General features: G+C 50.1%; 4 protein-coding genes across 4 annotated transcripts; all 4 read right to left on the bottom strand.

Annotated features, from left to right (window-relative positions):
• Positions 1–1681: 1681 nt before the first annotated feature.
• VE01_07906 (uncharacterized protein) lies at positions 1682–6620 on the bottom strand. The gene is made up of 2 exons (XM_018277336.2): positions 2941–6620; positions 1682–2893 (listed from the first exon to the last, which is right to left on the bottom strand). Exons 1-2 carry the CDS (start codon positions 6565–6567, stop codon positions 1955–1957), a joined length of 4566 nt encoding a protein of 1521 aa, XP_018128353.1. The 5' UTR covers positions 6568–6620; the 3' UTR covers positions 1682–1954.
• A 1211-nt stretch (positions 6621–7831) lies between these two features.
• Positions 7832–10776, bottom strand: VE01_07907 (uncharacterized protein). The gene has a single exon (XM_018277337.2). It carries the CDS (start codon positions 10524–10526, stop codon positions 8163–8165), a length of 2364 nt encoding a protein of 787 aa, XP_018128352.1. The 5' UTR covers positions 10527–10776; the 3' UTR covers positions 7832–8162.
• A 943-nt stretch (positions 10777–11719) lies between these two features.
• VE01_07908 (uncharacterized protein) lies at positions 11720–20794 on the bottom strand (the record flags this gene model as incomplete). Its single annotated transcript, XM_018277338.1, has 5 exons — positions 11720–12067; positions 12132–14231; positions 14318–14860; positions 17601–20449; positions 20500–20794. 5 exons carry the CDS (start codon positions 20792–20794, stop codon positions 11720–11722), a joined length of 6135 nt encoding a protein of 2044 aa, XP_018128358.1.
• Positions 20795–21922: 1128 nt separating this feature from the next.
• On the bottom strand, positions 21923–22483 carry VE01_07909 (uncharacterized protein; the record flags this gene model as incomplete). The annotated part of the gene is made up of 1 exon (XM_018277339.1): positions 21923–22483. One exon carries the CDS (start codon positions 22481–22483, stop codon positions 21923–21925), a length of 561 nt encoding a protein of 186 aa, XP_018128357.1.
• Between the last annotated feature and the right edge of the window lie 111 nt (positions 22484–22594).

The following is a 22594-nucleotide window of genomic DNA, read 5'->3' on the forward strand; positions in this document are numbered from 1 at the left end:
CTAACTCGTCTATGTTCTAGATGTTCTATACTTTATATAAATGTTCCTATAGTTGCACTGCAACTGCATTAAACTAGCACTTAATTACCTTGTAGGAAGCCCTATTAAATCGTACATTTTACATTTAGCAAGCATAGATACCCTAAACTGTTAGGTGCTAATTCTAAAAGCAATAGAGCTATTCGTAGCTAATTAGAGGAGTTGTGTTAACGACAGCTTCATTTCCTAAGACGCGTCTAACGCGTTAACGTCAAATCAATTTAGCTAACTCCTTTAGTAGCAAAGGTGTCATTAGTAATCTAGCACGTGTATAACATGTAATCTATTATACTAAAGTCTTCTCTTCTACATTTGAAAGAATCTGATTTATCTTACAAGCCTAGGCTTATAAGTTACCTCTAGCCATTCTTTAACGAAGGGTATCGCGTAAGACTTTAAAGTAGTAGGTAGTAGCATAAACGGACGAAAAGCTGCTGTCTTTTAGTAACTAGATAGCGTCCTAGATATCAGCTTCATAACGTAATGATTTTAAACGGTTAGTAGGATGCATTGCAAAAGTTGTTATAATTTAAAGGTAGTAGGGTTAGATTTACTAGCACATTAGGCCATATAGCGCATTAGGCCATACACTACGTTATTATAAAATGTACTAATATATAACTACTATAGTATAAGGATACCTCCTTACTTAGGTTAGTTATAGTTATTATATAGCACCCTTAAGACTTAGGCCTATTATAGTTTAATTATAACTATAAGCCTTAGGCATATAGTATAAAGAAGCCTTAGGTAAATAGAGAGTTAGCTAAGTTAGAGGGGTTTTAGGTATTTAAAGAAATAGGAATAGAGGGTTCCCCCTTTATCTTTTTTATATCCTTTATAGTAGACCTATAGGATTATACTAACTCCTATCTAACTTATACTCTTATATATAACTTCTTATAATATAGTACCCTATATCCTTATATATAGTAGTTATATATTAGCTCTACTAACTTTTAAAGACTCTTACTATAGCCTATTATTACTATTTAGGGGTAATAACAAGCTTCTACCTATATATAGTATTACTTATAAACCTTTAGGTCTTATAGACCTAGAGAGCTAAGAGGAGCTTAATTAACTTAAATTACCTCCTTAAATTAACTAATACAACCTAAACTTAAATGTAAATACCCCTTTTTAACTTTAACAACTTAATATTTACTACATTATAGCTATACTCCTAGTGTAGCTTTTTACGTTAATTAAGCTAGATAGCTAGGACTACTATCTTACTATATAAGATAGGCTTTAGGGACTATAGTTGTTGTTAAGAAGCTATAATAGAGCAACCTATAGTTTAAATTTTAGAATATCTTTAATAGACTTATCCTAGGCTTATAAGGGAGGGTATAAAGGCTAAAAAGAAGGTTCTAAGATAAGAGGATATATAGTAGAATAGATTAATCCCTCTTTTACCCCTCTACGTTATGCCTTAATTTATAAGTAATATCTATAGACTAATAATATCTAAAGCTAGGAGCTACGTAGAGGTTGTTATAGGCCTTCCTTTAAGGGTGATTTTCTTTTTAACAGACGGTTGGAAATAGCTCTAAGGGCGCTCTATTTGTGCAGGTGTAGGGCGTTCGGGTGGAGAGTAGCCACTATACTCCTCTTGTAAAATAACCAAAAACAATTCATTGCCTATTATTACTATTCAGCGAGTGCTATTCGACGAATACTATAATTTTGTATGAGTATTCAGGAAAACCCCGAATACTATTCGAATACTATTTGGTGAACACTGATTATTATTAACTTTATAAAACGCCAGCTTTCTTCCCGTTCTATATCGGTATCCGCGTTTCAAAAAAATCCCCATACGCCAAAAAAAAAAGATCTATCCGCAAGCAATGCATAAAATCCACAACAAATTGTTCAAAGAAGAAATATGGGCAGATAAAGCCCGTTGTTAAGCTTTCTCAGACTTCTTTCCACCCTTAAAGAGCGACATAATACCGCCCTTAATGGCGCCAATGACACTTGAGATCGAAGCGATCACAAAGCCCAATCCGAAGCCCCACCCGCGAATACGAGTGGTATAGATGAAGAAGTAAACTAGTGCCCAGTTGATGATGCAGAAGGCAAGGAAAATGCCCATGCACTTCCACTTATCATCAGACTGAACATTAAGAGTGCGAAGATACTCCTCGCCCGACGAAAACGCGCAGTATGTGCAGTCAGACGTCGCATCTGGGTTGCCAAGGTATCCCGACTTGGCGATCTTCGAGACGAAGTCGCCCGCGTAGTCGAGGCAAGTCTGGTTCGGTGGCGGGTTGAAATGGCTGAGTTCGAGAGGACTGCAGATGACCGGGGTGGAACTGACGGTGCCAGCGAGGGAGCCGCGGATCCAGTAGGTGACAGGATTAACGTAATACATCCAGTAGCGCCAGAAGACGGGGAAGGAGGCGTATGGAATGAATACACCGTTGAAGAAAAACACCATGACGAGGAAGAATGGAAGGACGTTGGAGATGACCGTGAAGGATGGTGCGAATGCCGTAACCCATTGACCCCAGCTCATTTGGAAGAGGTAGAACAGCATCGACATGAGGTACATGTAGCCAGCGGAGCTGGAGTCAGTTGGAAGACCAGTAGGGTAGTACCAGCAAAGCCAGTAGATGGCGCTCGTGAAAATGGCCGCTGGAATCTCGCCGAGAATACTGGCTGTGCTGAAGGCGATCCAGCCATAGATTCGGCTGGGAAGCTCGCGAGCTTCCCAGAGGCTGCGGTTGATATAAAACTTTGGGATGATGCTGTTCATCATGATTGGTGGGAGGAGGACAATAAGGAAGACTGAGAACATGCGGTTCTGCATGTCACCAACAGTGTTGCCAAGCTGCCAGAATGTCTGATGATATGTTAGTTAAATTCTCACAAAGTTAACGGCAAACTTACAAATCCATTGAAAATACCAACAACAAAGCTGACAAAGATCTTCGAGTAGATGTAGGAGGGGTCGCGCCAGTATTGAGTAAAGAGGCGTTTTGTGAGCATGGTTGTCTGCAACATAACGGGCGCTGCAAATTCGTATTGAGTTCCCACTTCTGGGGCAGGAAGTTGGCTTCGCTCCTTATTAATGCGCTCGATCTCTAGGGCGAGCTCTCTGTTATTACTCGAACTTCTCCACTCTTCGTTCCAGTCGACGACCTTTCCATCTCTGTAGCCTCGCTTGGCTGCGGTTTCCAGGATAAACTCTGCCACATTCTTCGAAGGTGGGCAGACAAATCCCCTCTCGGCGAAGTATTTAACAACTGCAGACCCACCCTCGCCGACAGGACCGAAGTAGAAGGTGTTTCCACCGGGGTTCAGAGCTAGAATCATGTCGAATTGGTTGATAAGCATGGAGGATGGCTGATGGATGGTGCAGACGATTGCCTGACCAGCAAGAGAAAGCTTCTTTAGGAATCGGATAATTGAGTACGCAGACTGGCTGTCCAACCCACTCGTAGGCTCATCGAGGAACAGCAGTAGACTCGGCTTGGCAGCTAGCTCGACACCTATGGTCAGTCTCTTCCGCTGTTCGACGCCGAGAGAGGATACAATTGCATCCTGGATATCCTCAAGCTCTAACAAGTTGATGATCTGGTCAACATAGGCTATCTTCTCCTCCCGGGGCACAGTGCGATCCTGGCGAAGAATAGCCGAAAACTCGAGTGATTCCCGGATAGTCGCTGTCCCATCGTGCAGATCCATCTGTTCACAGAATCCAGTAGAACGTTGGAAATCAGGCCCCAGGGCCTTGCCATCGACCAACATATCTCCACTAATGACCCCGACGGTTTGCCTTTGGGCAAGGGTATTGAGAAGGGTAGTCTTTCCGGCACCCGAGGCACCCATTAACGCTACCATCACACCTGGCTTGACATAACCACTGATGCCATTCAAGAGCTTTTTCTCGCCGCCGTCGTACGGAACGGTATACTCCACATTGGACCAAGTAAACACACGGTCGCTGTTGGTCAAGGTCTCGGCACTCTTCTCACCTTCATTGATAGTGGTTGGCTCAACAACCGCACTAGGCTGGCTGCCGCCTTCCATGTCGCCCACAGGTGTCTTCTCAGATACAACAAGCTGCTTAGCCTTGCGCGTCTTCTTGAAGGACAACGCGCCGCCACCTCCACCGGTGAATGATACTTTCTCAGCAGCGATGGCTGTAATAAGCGTGTACAATACAGTGAAGGCGATCACGACACCAAAATTGCGCCATAAATGCTCCCTCGTGTAGCCAAAAGATGCGGCGAGATAATTGGATCCAGAAACGGTGGTGCTGCCAATCTCAGAGCCTGGTAGCGTACAACCTTGAAACTCGCGCGATACACCTGGCCCTTGAGGAACCAGCTGCGAGTCGCTGCATATCATGTCTCGTCCGGAGAATTCGTTTGTAATGACGGCCTCATAGGCATATGATATAGGATTGACGTAGTAAATCCATCCGAACCAAATGTACTTGTTGACGAGAAGAGGTTTTGGGATGACATATCCGACGAATATGACCAATAAGTTGAGAGCAACTCCTGCGAAGCGAACAGCGTCATCGATGCTTGGTGAAACTGCAGCAAACATGCGATACATCGCAGTAAGGCACAGAGTTGTGACATAGACGAAGAGAATATATATGAAGAATTTCGCCGCAGTCATGTCCATGCTACTCAAAAAGAAGGTAATGATGGCGAATACAACAACTTGACTGAGAATGAGGGGAATGTCAACCACAGCGCGAGCAATCGACACTGCCGAGGGCCGATAAAAGGCGTAGTCCTTGTGACGGGCAATGACGACTCTGCCAGAGACAGCCTTCATCAGCTCAGTGAGTTGAAGCCAGCCAGGGAACACAATAGAGAAGAACAGCACACCGCTGCGAGAGAAAGCACCGCTGGTATCGAGAGGCTGTCCATAGAAAAGCGACCCGACGATGAGGGCGTTGGCAATGATGACGAAGAATTTAGTATACAGAGACGTCTTGTCGCCGAGGGTGAGCCAGAACTCGCGCTTGGTGCACGCGATGACTTGACGGTAGAATGATACGGTGTAGCTCGACTCCTTCGAGACGTGCTTGCTTTTAGATTGATTGACAGTCTGCTCAAAGCGGCGGGTGTCGGCGTTGTCGGTCTCTTGTATCCTGGCTTCGTATCCACTGACATCTTGAAGGAGACGCTTATAGCTCTCGCTAGCTCTAAACACAGTCTCGAGTTCCTGTGCGGTCTTTGGTGTGGAGGCCTCACGGCCGGGCTGGAAGCGCCTCGCGTTGGGGTCGCAAAGAGAAGTGAGGAAGTCAGATGTTGTCTCTCCAGGTGTGCACAGGAAACCCAAGCTTTCGAAATATTCCTTGGCTTCGGTAGCAGGGCCCTGATACAACATCCGTCCCTCCTCAATAACCAGAACCTTGTCCATGAGATCGTAGATCCCCTCGCCAGCCTGGTAGAGCGTGACGAATGTGGTTCGGTTGCTGACATCAGTCATCACCCGCAAGGACTTTGCGTAGTCAAGAGCAGTGCTGGCGTCGAGACCTCTCGTCGAATTGTCCCAGCAGACAACTGTAGATTTCGTCGCCAGAGTCTCTGCAATGCCGACACGCTTCCTCTCTCCACCAGAAACTCCACGGGAAAAGGCGTCTCCGACAAGGGTTTTCTTGGTGTGGCTGATACCAAACATCTTCATGAGGGCATTCGCAACAATGGGGATACTATCTTGGTCCTGCTTCTTGGTCTTGTTCATCAGAGCGAATTTCAGGGTCTGCCAGACATTGAGCGATGGGAAATGCTGGTCATCCTCCGGGTTATAGTTGACTTCTCCACGGTAAAGTTTGTGCTGCACGTCAGCGGGAATGCCTCCGTATGTGACATCGCCGTTGACTGCCACAAAGCTGGAGCGTTCATTGGCGATGGTTTTCAAGAAAGTAGAGCATCCGGAGCCAGGCCTTCCGAGGACGAGCATCATCTCGCCATCGCGAACCGCACCGGTGAAATCATGGATCAGATTCCTCGTAGGTGGCGCCTTTCCAAATTTGAGGGCAGGAATGAGATTGGATGCGTGGCGGTACAGATCCGGACCCAACGAACCAATAACAGCATCGGGCAAGGTCTTCACAAAGGTAGCAGAGGAGTTGACTCCCACCACGGTCATATTTTTGAAGACAACTCCGACCTTCTTACCGGCATCTCCAGCAGTCGTGCGGCGCTCGAGCTGACCACCCAGCAGAAAGCGGTCGAGCTGAAAGTCTTCTGAATCGTCAGGTTCGCCAGCAATGTCGGCCTCGTCGTCGGCCAGCTTCTTCCTCTTGCCTGCGGCCGATTGGGTCCTCTTGTGAGACTCCAATTTTGATAATTCCTTCCTCATCTCAGTCAGGTCCTCGATGGCTCCATAGCGGGACACGGCCTCCTGGTCGTCGTCTTCGCCCCATGTTCCTCCACGAATACTCTCTTTTGAGGCGACTGAGTGGACGGCAGTTGATCCCAGCGGTGTGGCATTGTAGCTGAGGACGTCGTCGTCTAGGGGAGACGGAGACTCAGCGCGGGTCGCCATGGCTGGGTTCGGAGGGGGGTAATGGTATGATTCTGGAGATAATCTTCATAGTAGCTGGGGAAGTGAAATTTATGTATATATAGATAAACAAAACAAGGGTCACAGCGGGAGATGGCGTAGGGGGAGCTAGCATAGGGATCTAAGGCCGGAGATAAGACGCCACGCAGGACGGAGCCGGATTCCGCAGTTGAGTAACTGGATTAGGCACGCTTAGGGTAAACTAGACAGGAGTTCCTGGGTCGTTTCAGCAGTGTTGATGACTGTTTAGGACTATTTGGGATTGTTTAGGACTGATTGTGTAGTACCCAAGTATTCCCTCGTGGGGTTATGGCTGGGATAGATACATCGACACTATTAGATAGAGGATGAGTAATGGTGAGTAGTGGGGGTTCCAAGAGGCAGAAAGAGCCACCGGCGGACGACCAACGGCCCCTAAAAAAGAGTTAAGAGCGGCTAAGATACACTAATGCAGCCTAACCACGAGTCATAGTACGCTAGGAGATACTTCAAGGAGATACCGCTACGCATCTCCTCTAGGGCAAACCAGATAGACTCTGGAAAAGGACCAGGGGAGATGGATTATAAATCAAAAGGTGGGTGCACTTGATTGGAAATCAACCTTAGAAGGCCGCATTTCCTAGCACATGCGGCCAGGGGATTTCAGGGATTCAAGGATTCAAGGATTCACGCCCTACGGAGTACTAGACTAACGCGGCGTGACGAATTCGGGGGTGCGGCGTAGCGAGTAGCGAGTCCGTTTGTGAAAAAAGCGAAGAGATTTTTAGGATTGCCGATGGGGGAAATATGGAAATAATGGGTTTTAACTTTTTCTTAGCGCCTTGGACCCTTAAACCCGACCGCCGCACGGCGACCGCGACCACCCAGCGTCCAGTGAACATTGCTTACCACAAGTCACGGCAGATGGGATGACGTCTTTTTATGCACTGTGCGCACTGCTGCTGCGTGGACCTATTAACTCCGCCGAGGATTATCCTGCGGGCGGGTTACTCTACATGGTATCGCGTGGGTGAGTGATTAACCACTATAATAGCGGAATGGAGAGCCGCAGTCATAAAACAAAGCTGGGGATTGGGGATTCTGGCCGGCCGAACTGTGGTCGAATGGTAAACACAGGATGATTATAAATAAACCTTACGCATCAATCTCTCTGTAAATACCTCGCGATGCCCATCCATCTCGAAAATGGTCGAAACGTCAGCAAGGATGATAAATAAACTTTACGCATTTGCTCTCTCTATTTACCTCGCGATGGCCCATCTCGCAAAATCCATCTCGCAAATGGTCGAAATGTTGAAAAATAAACAAGGATGATAAATAAACTTTACGCATTGCTCTCTCTCTATATACCTCTCGAAGCCCATCTCGAAAAACCCATCTCGCAATAGCCATCTCACAAAACCCGCCCTTTATCGTGTAATTCAAGTATCATACACGTACGCCCGAACAACATGGGCTACCCTCATCAGCCAACGAACTAGTCTCGCTTTCTCTCCTCTCGTGAGAGCCTTGCACTCCCGTCGCACCACAGTGGTTGATTGGTATCAATCGATATGTTGGCGTCAACATATCACATATCACTGCGGCACGAGAACCGACAGCTCATAAATCTCGCCTGCCTGAATATTCCTAATCCTCGCCTCTGGCAAGACCTTCTCCCCTTGCGTAACCCTTACTTCCTTCACCTCGCTTGAGCGGCGGATATCCAAAACAAACGTGGCGCCTCTAAACAGACGTGTCACCTTGATAGCATCCCATGCAGATGGCAACTGCGGCTCGATGCACAACCCCTCCGCATCACCACGCAGACCGCACAGGCCCTCGACAAAACAGCGGTAAGCCCACGACACTGTACCCGTGTTGAACAACTGACTTGACCTCCCCGCAGTTCTTGGGAACTCCTTCCAGGCGCCACGGTAATAGTTAGGGATGAACACGGGGAGCTGCCCGCGCTGTAAATAATCCTCTTCAGTTGGCCCAGGGATCATCTGCCGTAGTAGCTTGTAAGCGCGGTCCTTCTCGCCGATGCCGTATAGACTGTAAATGTAGAAGACGGCCGCGTGGTTGTACACGGAGCCATTTTCCGCAGACCCAGCGTGCTTCTGCGTCACGCGTCCCACGTCCTCGCGCATACCGCTGAATGGGGGAGCAAACATGACAACACCATACGGTGTGCTCAGCTGCTCATCCACCTGTGGCAGCATCTTTTCGCGCTGCTCGACGCTGGCTGCGCCGCTGAGAATGGACCATGCTTGCGGGTTGAGCCAGATGCGGCCTTCCTTGTCTTCCTTGGTCCCAAAGACTACGCCGTCGTCCGTGATGCCGCGTGAAAACCAGTCCCCATCCCACATATACTTGTTGGCAGCTGCGTTGACTTCCTCTGCGCTGGCGCGGTAGCTCGTCGCGAGCTCAGACTTGCCTTGCTGTTCGCAAACGGTAGCCCACAGATTCACCGCGTAGGCGGTGGCCAGCGTCAACCATCCTGATACTCCCTTCCCCTTGTAACCTACCATATTCATAGGGTCGCACCAATCACCCTGAGCGATGTAGCTCAGACCACGCTCATCGCGCGCTGCCAGCAACCAATCCATTGAGCGGCCGAATCGCTCAAACGCAGTGTAATTGTCGCCATGCATGCCGGGAATCTGCTCATCAAGCAGGGCGTAGTCGGCTGTCTCGGCAAGATACAAATCCAGCGCAACCGCCAACCATACGCAATGATCCGTGTGTGGGACCTGGTTGATATACTTGAGTTCCGCGCCTTCGGCCAACAGGATCCCGTCTGGCATCCCGCCATCGAGGTCTTGCTGAGCAAGCGAAATCATAAAAGCTTTGCGTGCCACTTCGGGTTTGAGAAAGTTCATGCCCATGTTGTCTTGGAGATAATTGCGCGTTTGCGGGTCCGTGGTCAGGCGGTTCACGTCTCCGTGATAATACACCTGACGGGGCAGCCAGTTGTTGACGAAGTTGTCCAGATCTTTATCTGGGGTTTCGATTTGCAGACAACCCCGCCCCAGCTCGATATACCGGGCATAGTCGCTCGCGGCCTGAGAAAATCCTTCTTTGCTCAAGTATTTCTCACGCATAGAGCGGATCTCAGCATCGTCCAGCGCGGGCCCGAAAAGGAAACGGTATTCACGCTCGCCATCGGCTTCCAGAGTCTCGCGGTACTGCACGGCAGCAGAGGGTGTTTCATACCGCGCATCACCACCGCCCAGCTCTGGCTTCATCACCGCCGAGGGGGCATGTAGACCGCCCTCGCCTTCAAACACCTTCTGCACTGTTTCCCACGAGTTGGGCGGCGTCTCGCACAGGAAGTAAGTTTTATCCTTCAGTAACTTGTTCTTGAAGTAGTCTTCCGCCTTTTGATAAGGCGTGATGCTGGTCCCCACCACGGCTCCCAGGTCCGGACGGTATTCTGCAGACTGGTTCATCCACGACATATTGCCGAATGGGAAATATGGGTAGACGCTGATCTTGCGCGGACGGCCGGACAGATTGGTCACCTTCACCGTCCACATCTCCACCACGTCCTGCGTGGGCAAGCCCAACGTCATCTCCACACGAATCCCCAACTTCTCCACCGTCCACACAATATCGCTTTTGCCCGCTGAGAACAAGAACTTGTCCACAAGCCCGCGCACAGGCTCATACGGTGCGGAGAACAGCTGGTCCGTCTCCTCGTCCTTAATATAGACGAAGCGGCCGGGGTGATGTGAATAGTAGTCTTGTTCTGGCTGCATGAAGGTTTTGGCTTCCAGATTGGGCGCATGAGCGTACTTTGCCGGCTCGGGCTGCATGAACTGTGCAGTGGCATAGCCGCGACAGGTGATCTGGATCATCATTTTCTGGTTCCAGAGGAAGCCGCCTGCGTTGGGCATGGCGGTTGGACTTGACAGGTCATAGCGGAGACCATCTTTGGAGGGACCGAGAGGCAGCATTGTAAGTTCTGGGAGGAGGGGTATAGTTGCCAGACCGAGGGTTGTTGAGGTGGACGGTTGAGGTTATAAGAAAGTTTATGGCCACTTTGACAGATCTAAGTTTTGTGATCCTTGCTAAGCGCGTCAATGGTTTCACGGATTATGTCCGTTCCACGGTCCGACCTCGGGCTCGGAGACTGGGAACTTAAAGTTTGGAGGTCATTCCCGCGGCGTGTTATAGTCACGGCGGTAAGACACCAAGGGGGGCGGCATAGGAACTGTGGTATTGATTGGGTTACATATAAACTGGTATCATTAAACCCAGACCATACTGGCCTTGACTACTTCCACCCCAAACCATACTGCAGCATAACAAAGAAATATCAGTTGCTCTCACGATGGTGATGTGCGTCCATATAATTCCACAATCCCGGTGTCAGGGTGAGGGGTGAAGGTGAGATTCCCCACGGCGGGTAAAGTCCTAGTACGGGATTACGGGCGGAGTTTCCGAAATTATATGGGGTAGACCCTGGAATAAGTTTAGTGCAAGATAGATTGGCGTATCACGTGGCGAGGATCTCCACCACCCCACAAACAAATATAGGTTCTCAGCTTGGGGTGTATGTCGACCACTTAATAAGGGCCAAGACATTGAGGAGGCAACATTTCCAATGCCGGCCGTAGCTCTTCGCTCTCACCATCTCCACTAGCAATGGCTGGGGTGCTTTTATATAGCACCCAGCCTGCGTGTCAACGTCTGACCGCCAGTAAAACATCCCCAGTGAATACGAAGAGATCAGATATAAAATATGAGAGATGGGATTTAGACTATAATACCAGAATCAGACTATGCCCATACTAATTACCAGCCATCCATGCTCTCTCTCCATGCTCATACTAGTTACCCCCATCTTCCCGACTCCATAAAATTCCCATATAACGTCTCAGCGCCCCTATCCATCCTCTAACCCCGCAGTCCGTCTGTCTCATGATATCATTCATACATAGCCCTCATAAAAAACAACCCCGTCATGAAAGTCGCGTGCAGCGCAAAAACGCAGAAAAAGAACCGCAAGATGCAGGAAGAACGAGGAAAAGGGAAAGAAAAAAAATGTGTACAAGCAAAAAAACGCTGTGTATCTCCTTGCTTCCTCCTCCTGGCCCCTCTCTCTACTACCAGCAGTAGAGACGGGTCATATAACCCCCACTCTGCTTTAATAATAATTCCTCATCGCATCCTCGTACCCAGTCCCACCCTTGAGATCCCTCTCAAAAGCGAGCGCAACATCAAGCACACGGCGGATATGCACCATGCTGAGCGGCTCCTTCTGGTTGACAGCGAGGGCCTGCGCAGTGCGCACGGTATTCTTGATCTGTCGTCCGTTGAGGTTGTGCTTGGCGAGGTCGTTGAAGTCTGCCTCGCTGAAGGGCAGCGTGTCTGTGCCTTCGAGGACGCGCACTTTCTCGAGGAACATCTGGAAGACGGCCTTCTTGGCTTTGGTGGAGAGCTCGCCGTAGCGGAGGGCGATGTGGATGCGCGATTGGAAGGCGTCGTCGAAGGTCTAAGGAGTTAGTTAGTGGGGTTCTCCTGTAATGCTTCTGGGGGTAGGATAGGGATTAACATACCTCGACGCGGTTGGTGGTTAGGAAAAGGATGCCCTGGAAGTACTCCAGCAAGCGGAGGAAGATGCTCACGAGCGCGTTGCGGTGAATATCCTGGATCGTTCGCTTCTCGAGGAAGACGTCGGCCTCGTCAAGCAGCAACACGCAGCCCCATGTCATGCTGATATCAAGGATCTTCTGCAGCTCCGCCTCGAGAGTGCGCGGGTCAGTGCCCAGCTCACCAGCCGAAACCATATACAGTGGGCACTTCAGAAGCTCAGCGATACCCTCAGCTGTAAGGGTTTTACCCGTCCCAGGAGGGCCGTGCAACACCGCCACAAGGCCCTTACCCTTGCCTTGGATGACATCGTCGATGCTCTCGGTCGGGTGATACTTGTGGGACTCAACGAGCGCCTTGACGATGTCCTTGGCGTTGTTCTCGAGAACGAGGGACTCGTAGGCCCCGTCGTTCCAGACAATCTCTTTGATACCCGAGACCGTGAATTCGAGCCACAACTTCTCGCTGAAAGCAAAGCCGAGAACAACAGGCGAGGCGATCAGGTACTCTTCTTCAGTGAAGACAGGGATAGGCTTCTTCCCATCCGTCTTATCTTCGGAGTCCTGGTCTTGCTCAGCAACCGCCTGTAGGTTCTCAGGCTTGATTTCTTGGCCATCGGCATCCACCGGAACTTGGACGACATGGACATTTTTCTTGTCATCCATAACAACCTTAATCTTCATCTTGGGCTCGTCGACATCATCCATCCCAGCTTGCTTGTTATCGTCGTCAGAGTCATCGCACTCGCATCCGCAATCGGAATCCTCTTCGTCTGAAGAATCCTCAAGTTCGTTGGGATCCTTCGGCTTGACGGTGCTGACCTGGTAATTGGGGTTGATGCGTCGATGGATCGCCGGGTCAATCATAATTCGGCCATTGATATTGACCTTGATGACCTGTCGCTTCTTCTTGTAATATGCAAGGCCTTCGTGACTCTTGTAATGAACACCCTGCAAGGAGACGAACTTCTTGCCGCGGTCAATAAGCTCCTTGCGCACCTTCTCCTCGTCCTTGTGGTACTTGAGGGGGTAGCAGGCGAGGCTGGTAATTTTACGTGCACCCTTGAACGCCGGGACATCACAGTCCATCGTGCCCATTCCCCAGGCCTTGCCATCATACTCGAGATACTTGCCCTCGATGCTATACCACTCTCCTTTCATGAAACTGCATTCCTTCTCGGCATATTCGATCTTGAAAGCGCGTGGCTCATCCAGCGTCCCATAGGTCGTGGTGTAGGCAAGGGTATTCGGCTTGTACAGAGCCCAGAGGTAGTCGAAGGTGATAAGACCAGATTCCAGCATCGGGTATAGGGTCTTTTTGGTTTCCGCATAGTCCTTGTCCAGATACTTGAGGAGGACCTTGAGATGCTTGATCTTCTCATCATTCTTCTTGATCTCCTTCTTTTTCATCTTTACTTCGCCCTTGCGCTTTCCCTTGAGGTCTTTCATGAGCTTTCGAAGATCCTCAAGGTAAAGGAAGAGGAGGTTCGGGTCGATTGCCGGAGCTTCTTCAACCAAGCTCACTCCCTTCACTCCATCCATGACACCATTCAATGCTTCCTTCAACAGCTTACTCTTAATGTCAATCAGGGTGGTCTTGTACTTTCCTTCCCAGTCAAATGTTCGCCTGACATTGAACAGGTACTGGTCGTATTCGGCAGACTCCTCATCTTCAGCCGTATCTGTGAGCTTGTAGTTGTGGATTGTGCTATCCCACAGCTGATCCACCCTCTTGAACTCCAGCTTTGAGCCTCGCTTCTTCGATTTCGCTTTCTTATCCTTCTTCAGCTTCTGGCCCAATGCATCCAGGCCAAGTTTAGCGTTCTGCTGCGCCTGAATCCGGGCTGCCATGCCGGCGCGTGCGCGGCCACCTCGGAGGCCACGGTTTAGGCCCCTTCCACCCGCTGGAGGATAATAGGTCGGGGGAACAGGCTGTCCTAATTGCTGTTGAAGAAGTTGTAGTTGAAGTAGCTTGGTATTGATATCCTGGTCATCGGACAAGTCTTCGTCAACGCTGTCGGAGGTCTCATCGGTGCTGTCACTGTCGGAGTCCGAATCTGAGGAATCCTGCCATATAATTAGTAATTTGCAGAGGCATGATCGTCACGAAGTGGTAGGTTCCCACGATCATGGAACGCGTTCTTAGAACTCACATCTTTTGCCGCCTTCTTCTTTGATTTGGCCTTCTTCTTGTCCTTCGCCTTTTGTTTGGCCTTTTTCTTCTCCTTCAGCTTGCGCTTCGCCTTCTGCTTCTTGGTTTCCATCTCTGTGTCGGAGGAGTCGGAGGAGCTTGACGAAGAGCTATCACTCGAGTCGTCGTCGCTGCTATCACTTGAATCGTCCGAAGAGTCATCGCTGCTGCTATCGACCTCCTTTGCCTTCTTCGACTTTGACTTCTTGGCCGGCTTGCCACAGTCCTTGGCCTTCAGCTTCGACTTCTTGGACTTGGCAGTCTTTGTGGTAGCGGCTGAGCTCTGCCTTGCCTTGGTCTCTGTTTGTCCCGGGCTGCTGCTCTCGGATGTCACCGGCGTGTTATCGCCGGGAGCCACGACCTCCTTGTCCAATTGTTGGTTATCCATATCTTGTCCTATAGCAGAGTCGAGGTGGTTGGGGGAGTCCACTGTGTCGTGGATTTGAACGTATATCAAGGGCACCGTCTCACGATGCTTGGTTTGCCGATTCGGAGTTTGGCAGACCTATCAATTTGAGATGGTTAGCCAGATGTTACAGGACACGATGGCATATGAGCCAGCTGATGGAATCCTGTGAAACCCGTTCTGTTGGATGTGCTGGTTGTCGACCTTTCTTTCCGTGGTTGCAAAAGAGAGAAGAAAGGCAGCATGGGAGGGCATTTACCTCTTGTATAGAATTATAAATGTCTCAGCGAGCTTCGTTAATCGTTAGTCGTGCCTGGTGGAAAAAGGCGGTGGTGACAGGTGAGGCCAGAGAGTAAAACAAGGCACAAAGAGAGTATGTGAGAGAAGAGCGAAGATGAAGAAGACGGTGAGATATATGTCTTAGCTACGAGTACACAGAAAGACGAGGTGAAAGGAAGTGTCACTCGGCGTGGGCGACGTCAGCTCTTAAAAAGAAGCTGGTGAGTGGCAGGGTAGGTAGGGTAGGCAGGGAGGGAGAACAGGCAGAAATATGGAGTTAGGTCGGTATTGGAATGTGGAATGTATGTATGGTGCGTTGTGATGGCGTTGTAACAGTGCAGTAGTGGTACTGCAGCAACTGTACGCCAATGAAGCTATAGCAGTGGCTGCCTTGTCGTTAGAGTGTGCATTAGGAGGATGCAGGATGGAGGCAGGATGGAGGCAGGATGGAGGAGGGAGATGCAACTCTTGACGCTGGAGTCTTTGGGTCTTGATTTGACGGTTTGAGGGAGGTAAGAGAGTGGAGGTATGGAGGGATGGTGAATGAGGCTGCGTCTAGCCTGGCACAAATTCTGTATGGCCGTTGTATGGCTGTTGTATGGAGGCTGAATGGAGGTTGTATGGAGGTTGTATGGGGGATTGTATGGAGCTGTTGTGGCGATACTGGAGTGAGGCTGCCGGCGGGAAGGCTGTGTGTGGGGAAAGGGAAGGGAGGGGCGGTTGGGATGGGATGGGATGGGATGGTTGGGGATGGTAGGGAATGTACTTCACGATTAGAGAGAAAATACAATCTCCGCGGCACAATCATGTCATTGTCAACAAGTATCATACCGCTATCAGCAAAGTACTTTCTCCAACATCTCACTGCTGCTGGAAACGTTAGAAGCTCCAGTTGGCGCGCGGTGAACAGTCACAGCGGTCCCAATCGTCCCAATTTAGGCAAGGTCAGCGCTAAAACAGCCCGGGCCCCAGCTAACAAGGCCCAGGTCACGGGGTACCTGGCCCCAACTCACCGGCGGCCCCTGCTAGCGCCATGGTTGCCTGTAAGGCAGACGTCGGCCAATCGATTACGGGTACGACGAAGCCTGAAGCCGCCCTGGATGGTTCTGTTCCTTGATAACTTCATCTTCATCTTTTGTCCATCTCCGCTCAGCTTCAATATGTGTGCATATAAGGGCGTACATATATATTAAAATGTGTATATATTACACTGCACTATATGGCCTTACACATAGTATGCACAAGCTTGTCCTGTTGCCCCAACCCAGCTGAACGCACTACAGCTCCTGCCAGGATGAATAATCCAACATACTCTGAGCAAATCCACCTGCGGCCTCCATGCAGCCATCCATAACCTTCCGGCGCCTTGTGAGACGCCCATCTCGTTGCCGCGCATACGCACGAGAATACCCAAGAAATGCGGTAATGGACGATAATAACTGGGCAGTACCAAATCCGAATATAGCTTCCAACAGCATGGCATGACCGTGGCCACCGTCTCACAACCTCCAAGGCAGACCACCGAGAAGACAGAATTCCCCGAGATCGACGGCATCTGATTATGAAACGGATTTACACTTATTAGAAATATCAATCTGCTGTCCCCCTTCTTGACAAAAAAAATAACCCGACGATGCGATATCACAGTGACACTCCACGTTGCATACCCAAACCCAACCCCACACCGCGGCCCGTCACCGCTCTTCCCCGACCGACCGCCCTCCACCGCCGAGCATTCTCCACACCGCAACCCGCGACTCGCTAACCCTCAACAGCTACCGTTGCTGCACACGCACGCCCGAGAGGTGCAGTTTCTCCGCAAAAAGAAATACTGACCCAGGTTGCCCCTTTCTGTGATATATGCCGTGCCTGCATTTGTGGGAATGGATGCTGTGGGGGTTCACCATGAACTATGGCGTGTTGTTGTGGGAATAGTTGCCGCGGGCACCCACGATGGGACTCTCCCACGATGAAGTATGGCGTGTTTTACGGCAAGAAGTGGCTGACCACCATAGCAGAGCTTTTTGGGCTGTACAGGTACTGCATGCTGTGATGCGGTTGTGTCTGGGGCGTTGGGCTATTTCTAATAAAGAGAAGGGCAAGGTACGGTAGGTTTATTTTATCCCCATTGTTCACAATATAGTCCAGCAAGAATACATTATTTTCAAAGCAATTCTTTGCAGTTACCATCTAGCTAATGTGCAATGAGCTCATCTTGCCAGCAGTGCACAACCGGCGAGCAATACATCCATTTCCCCGAGCAAATTTATCAGGGAATAAGCCCTTTCGGTGCTCGTAACGAAAAGCCATGCATGAGGGCAATAACTTCCACATCGGAGTCTAAAACTCGCAACTACCCCATACACAAGGAAATCCTAGCTGGCTTCTCGACCACTCTTGGTATCAGTGAACCCATCCGTATCGCAAAAGCAACGAAACGTCCGTCTCTATCATCCACCCCCTGGCATAAAAGCAACTGCAACCGCCTCAAGCATCCACCGTGCGTTCCATGGACCCCCATAACACGACAACCTCACCAAACTGGCACCTAATCACTCACACTATCTTCGTAGCTCGATATCTCATTCTCATCCTCCATCACCTGCTCATCCATCTTCCGCTTCCTGCTCTCCTTCTCCCTAGCCTTTGCGGTTCTCTTGTCCTCACAACCAAGACACCCGCAGTAATCCTTCATTACCGCTCTCTTCTCCGTCGGCTCATTCTTATACTCCGGGTACGCGTTTTCGTAGCCGGCAATAAGACCCGAGTTCAGGTCGTCGTACGCTTGGATGGCATCCTGGAGATTCGCGAACTCGACCAGAGCCTGCTTTCCCTCAGATTGCAGGACGTAATTCTGCTGTGGCGTGATGAGAGAGGTGCGCACGAGAATCGTGCCAAAGCACTCGGAGAGTTCTTGGAAGACAACACGGTTGGACTTCTCCTTCGGGATGTGAGAGAGGAGTATGCACCGCCTGGCCACGGAGATGCTGTGTTTAAGGAGATTGGGCTGGGCGGGGAGGATGGCCTGGGATTCTGCGCCTCTGAACCACGAGGCCTCGATCTGAAGGTCCCTGATAGCGTGTCCTGTGCCTTTCTCTCTTATGTTACGGACATGGTGCACGAATGAGCGTGCCTCCCTCGTGTGCATGAAGACGACCACTGCCGTTCGCATTCCAGGGTGTAGTTGGAACTCCTGCACTACCCCACCAAATACCTTGTTTGCAATGGCGCCTGGTGTGAATTTTGGCAGCACATTGCCTGGAGCCATGTGAGATTCCTGGACGGCATGGAGGCGCACCGTGACGACACGGCCGCGCTCTTCCATATTCTTACTCGCACGGTTATATAGTAGTTGTTGGAGCTCAGTGAGTGGGGGTGATGGGATGTCAATATCCGTTGGAATTCTGAGCGCAGGAGAGTCGTCATAGGCAGCAATGAGTTCAGCGAGTCCGTTCGCTGCGTTAGTTCCATCGCTTGATCGGTCAGTGCCTGTGCCATTGAAAATGTGGCGATCGAGGGGGGCATTGCGGAGGCCTCTGACAGTGGAGGATGCGTCGTTTCCGTCGTCTGTGGTACACCACGAGTTGGAAGATGTGGCAGGGGATGGTTGCATAGATTGGCGAGGTCCAGTAACTGGGTTTCCGGTACCAGAACCGCCCGAATACAGACTTGGACGTGACTTGGAGCGATGGTTATTATGCAATCTGTCGGGGAGCCTAAAGCTTGGTTCTGCGGCCATTGAGCCGACCATCGAGCCAGCCATCGAGCCAGCCATTGACCCAGCTACAGAGGCGGATTTAGAGGACGAGCGCGTCCGAGACGAAGACCTCGAAAACTTAGGTGCGTCAATATCGACCAGACGCTCCAACATCTCTTGCCAACTATCATCACCCAGCCTAGGAGTTCGGGAGCCACCACTGGTGCCCCCAACCGGCGGGTCATCGCAGTCACCCAGCACTCCCCAGGTGTCAAGAGTGTCACCAGTTCCTGTGGTTCCCAATGAGGTACTGGCGTTGTCCTTTTCTTTCTGCTTTGCTTTATCGGCAAGGATGGCTCTCATACGCTCTTTTTCCTTTCTACGGGAGATTCGTCTCTCATAGAATTTCGGAAGGTAGTGCAGCTCATGCTGGTCGCTTTCATCTGCGCCTGCTTTCTTTTGCCAGAGATCGATGGGTTGACGGATGAGTGTCAATCGTTCCATGCGGTCCTCAAGGGGCATGGCCTGCCACGCGTGGTATTCTTTGGTCGCACGTATCATTTCGCCGTCGCGTGTTTGGAGCATTTCAGAGAACCCCCGTCGATAGCGCTTCTTTACCTGACCCAAATCCTCGCCATCGTATTCTCCCCTCTCGTTCATCTTGCGTGTTCGTGTCTCGGTCTTCATTTCGACCTCGACAGTATTGCCATCGCCGAACTCGTTAATGTATACCACTGGTGCCTTGTTTTGTGGGAGCCAGCCGCCTTGGTTTCGCCGCTCAAACGTCGTTGGTGCAGGACGGGCATCATGCATAGCATTGATGTTGTCTATGAAGTTTTTTCTCACGTCTGGATCTATCTGGCTAGATTGGTCGTGAGCCGTTTCATCTGTGACCACGCTACCTTGCGGCAAGGTGGGGTGATGTTCCATGACACTTGGCTCAGAAGGAGGAGCGTTAGGAGAACTAGGGATAGAAGATATATCAATATAGTCATCAATTGACTCGGCCCTATCTCGACGAGATTGCCTGTCAAGCTTCTGAAGGGATTTTTCAGTAAGACCTCCAACCTCCGGTGCCTTTTTCTCCTTGACTTCCGCCGCAACCACTACGCGAGAGGTTCCAAACGTTGCAGCGAGAGGGGTGTTTCTTGCATCGGAGGGATTCCACATATACGTTTCCGGTGCATTCTCTTCCACTGCTTCCTGGTCTCCCTCTTCATATTTGACGGCCCCTGTTTTCGGATCTAGAGTGGTCCAAGTTTTCTTCAGGGGCACATTTTCCGCTTGGTACGAGCCGAACTGGAAGCCACGCGGAATCTCAGCGTAAGGGTCGACCTTTGGCTTGAATGGCATAAGTCCCGGTGCAATAGGTGGAGCCCTCTTTCCTCGTCGTCCCTGATGCTGATCGTTTCTGCGGCCGACAGGGTTGTCAACTATCGGAGACCCTCTTCCTATCCCAGATGATGAAGGTGGTCCACCTCCCCAGAGTCGGTTATTGGGGTCAGTGGTTTTTGTGTCACCCTGCCTCGTAAATTTAAGGCTGCTGTGGTTGGAGAAGGAGTCTTCGTCCTCATTGTCATCGTCCGCGAACCTCTTCATCACGTTGTGTGTGCCCTTTCCAAGACTCGACGTAATGTTTGAAACATGTGCTGCTTTGCCGTCCGAATCATCATCTCCTTCGAAGTCACTGTCCTCTAACAGACTATATGGGCCTAAATCGCAGTGAGTTTCGTAATCATAAGAGACCAAATTCAATGCTTACCAGCACCAGCACCGCCCCTCAAGGAAACCTCAAAATTGGGGTATTCATAAATAGGGCCGGCTTCGTCAACCGCTACTATTTCGCCATACCCTGTGACTGGATCAGGCTCTGGAAGTGATGTGTGGGGGTCTTTCGTCCCAGTGCGGCCTCTGTTGTGCGGAGGCATTGAGCGCGCCCTTCTCGCATCGCGGCGATCATGGTGCATTCCTTCAATCTCCCCAGGTGAGTACTCCATACGGTTAATCTCAGGTATCCCGACGTTTGCGATAGTATAGTTCTGGTATCCCACTGTCATATCTGGACCGTTGAAAGGTGCTGCGATGTTTCCCGGGTGTGCCCGATTTATTTGAGGCTGTCGAAACCCTGGTCTCCGGGATTGTGGTGGATGAGAATAATGTCGTTCTGCCAACGGTTCAAAGGGCGGCACTATTCCTTGACTATGTATGATCTGGCTGTTGAAGATCTCAGCGTCGGGTTTCAGTCTCTGAGGCTGCAACTGGGGAGAATAATGTGGACGCTCCGATGATTTAAAGGGTGGTACTCTTCCCGAGATATCAACCTGACTGCCGAAGACCTCAACGCCAGATCTTAGTCTCTCATTCTCCACTCGCAACTCTGAGTTGGCCTGCTTGAGTCTCCTTAACCTTGTCTGGGTACTTCGAAGTTGGTTTAGGTTGTTGTGCTTTTTGAAATCGGCGGAGAGGTGATGAAATATTCGATCTGCAATCAAACTGCAGTATCTGTCAAGTTCGCCGACTGAGACGAGGAAAATGTGTTCGAGGTTCTCTTGACTACAGTCTTTCCGAACCCAAGACAGAACTTGGGAGAGTTCTAGTTGGAGAAGTGAGTTGCTTCGGGGTGATATTGTGAGGTCAGTTATGGGAGCAGGTAGCCTTTCCTGGATACTTCTTATAACTGACGCGAAGGGGATGGTATCGTTTCTGAAAAAGAAATGGGTCAGAAAAGCTTCTAACAGAAATATTTCAAAAAGACTGAGAGAGAAAGGAATTGCGGCGCAGTTCTAGGTAAAGACCTAGATAATTGATAGAACGTTATGGAAGCTGTACTAGTGAGGAGTGTTAATATAAAAAAGTGGTGTATTGGGTCCAAACACAAACCCGAGGAAATTTGCATTGTTATCACGGAATTGGCTGATGGAATGAAGCGGAAATGTACGCAGGCCAATGAAACAGTTATACAATGGACGGATGGTCCCAAGGAGGGAACATATGGTGAATTGAGAGAAGTGGATGGAATTAAAGTGATAGGATTTAAATTGAGAGATCGAAGGTCAAAACAAGAAATCGCGTGTGAACAACAAGCGAGCCAGCATCCCTTTCTCCGTGCAAATGCCCAAAACAAATAGCCCAACAAACGTGTAGAGGCGAGAATATTAGTCCAAAGAAAGAAAAGGCCATGCCACTTACATATCAGGACATTTAAACTTAGGCAGCTCCTCCAACAATTGTCTCATCTCTTCGTCCTCCATTATCTCTTTATCATTTCTGATCATCTCGTCGGCACGCCTCCGGACTTCAGCCTCTCTTTCCTCATTCGCAGCCTCCTCGGCCGCTTTTTCCCAGTTATTCCGCCTATCGAAAATCTGCCATGCCATCGCCGCATCCCCGCCACTCTCGTCCATTGCCATATCCAGTGCAGGCAGTAAGGGTTGTTTCATCTCGAACGCATAATATGGGAAAGGTTCTAGACCCTGCTGATCTTGATATGCCCAGACCGCTTCCTCAGCTTTCATCTGTTCCCTGACCATGCGGCGATATTTTTGTTTGGTGGCCTGGCGATGCTCATGGAGAGTACGATGGCAGTTTTCGGGATCGATATTATTGGGGGAGAGGGTGGGCTGGGGCCTGGGTGGTAAAGAGAGGTCGACCACGCGTAATGAGCGTGGGAGAGGTGGATAGCCAGACTGGTCTGGCTGGGGCATCCAGACCCCTTGCTGCTGATTGTATGGTATTTGTGAATTCATCCTGTGTTGTTGGCTGAAAGAAATCGGCCCAAGGGTGTTGTCCGAGGTTGTGAAAGCAGAGTGGAAAGAAGAGAGTGTCAAAGTGAGTGTGAGGGAAGAAGATAGGAAGCG

This window comes from Pseudogymnoascus verrucosus (genome assembly GCF_001662655.1).
Source record: "Pseudogymnoascus verrucosus strain UAMH 10579 unplaced genomic scaffold scaffold_37, whole genome shotgun sequence".
Taxonomy (NCBI): domain Eukaryota; kingdom Fungi; phylum Ascomycota; class Leotiomycetes; order Thelebolales; family Thelebolaceae; genus Pseudogymnoascus; species Pseudogymnoascus verrucosus.

Bases quoted from the DNA above. Each gene is read 5' to 3' on its own strand.
- VE01_07906 (XM_018277336.2), bottom strand. From the start codon at position 6,567: ATGGCGACCCGCGCTGAGTCTCCGTCTCCCCTAGACGACGACGTCCTC. The intron at 2,894-2,940 runs GTAAGTTTGCCG...ACATATCATCAG, and splicing joins TTGGTATTTTCAATGGATTT to ACATTCTGGCAGCTTGGCAA.
- VE01_07907 (XM_018277337.2), bottom strand. From the start codon at position 10,526: ATGCTGCCTCTCGGTCCCTCCAAAGATGGTCTCCGCTATGACCTGTCA.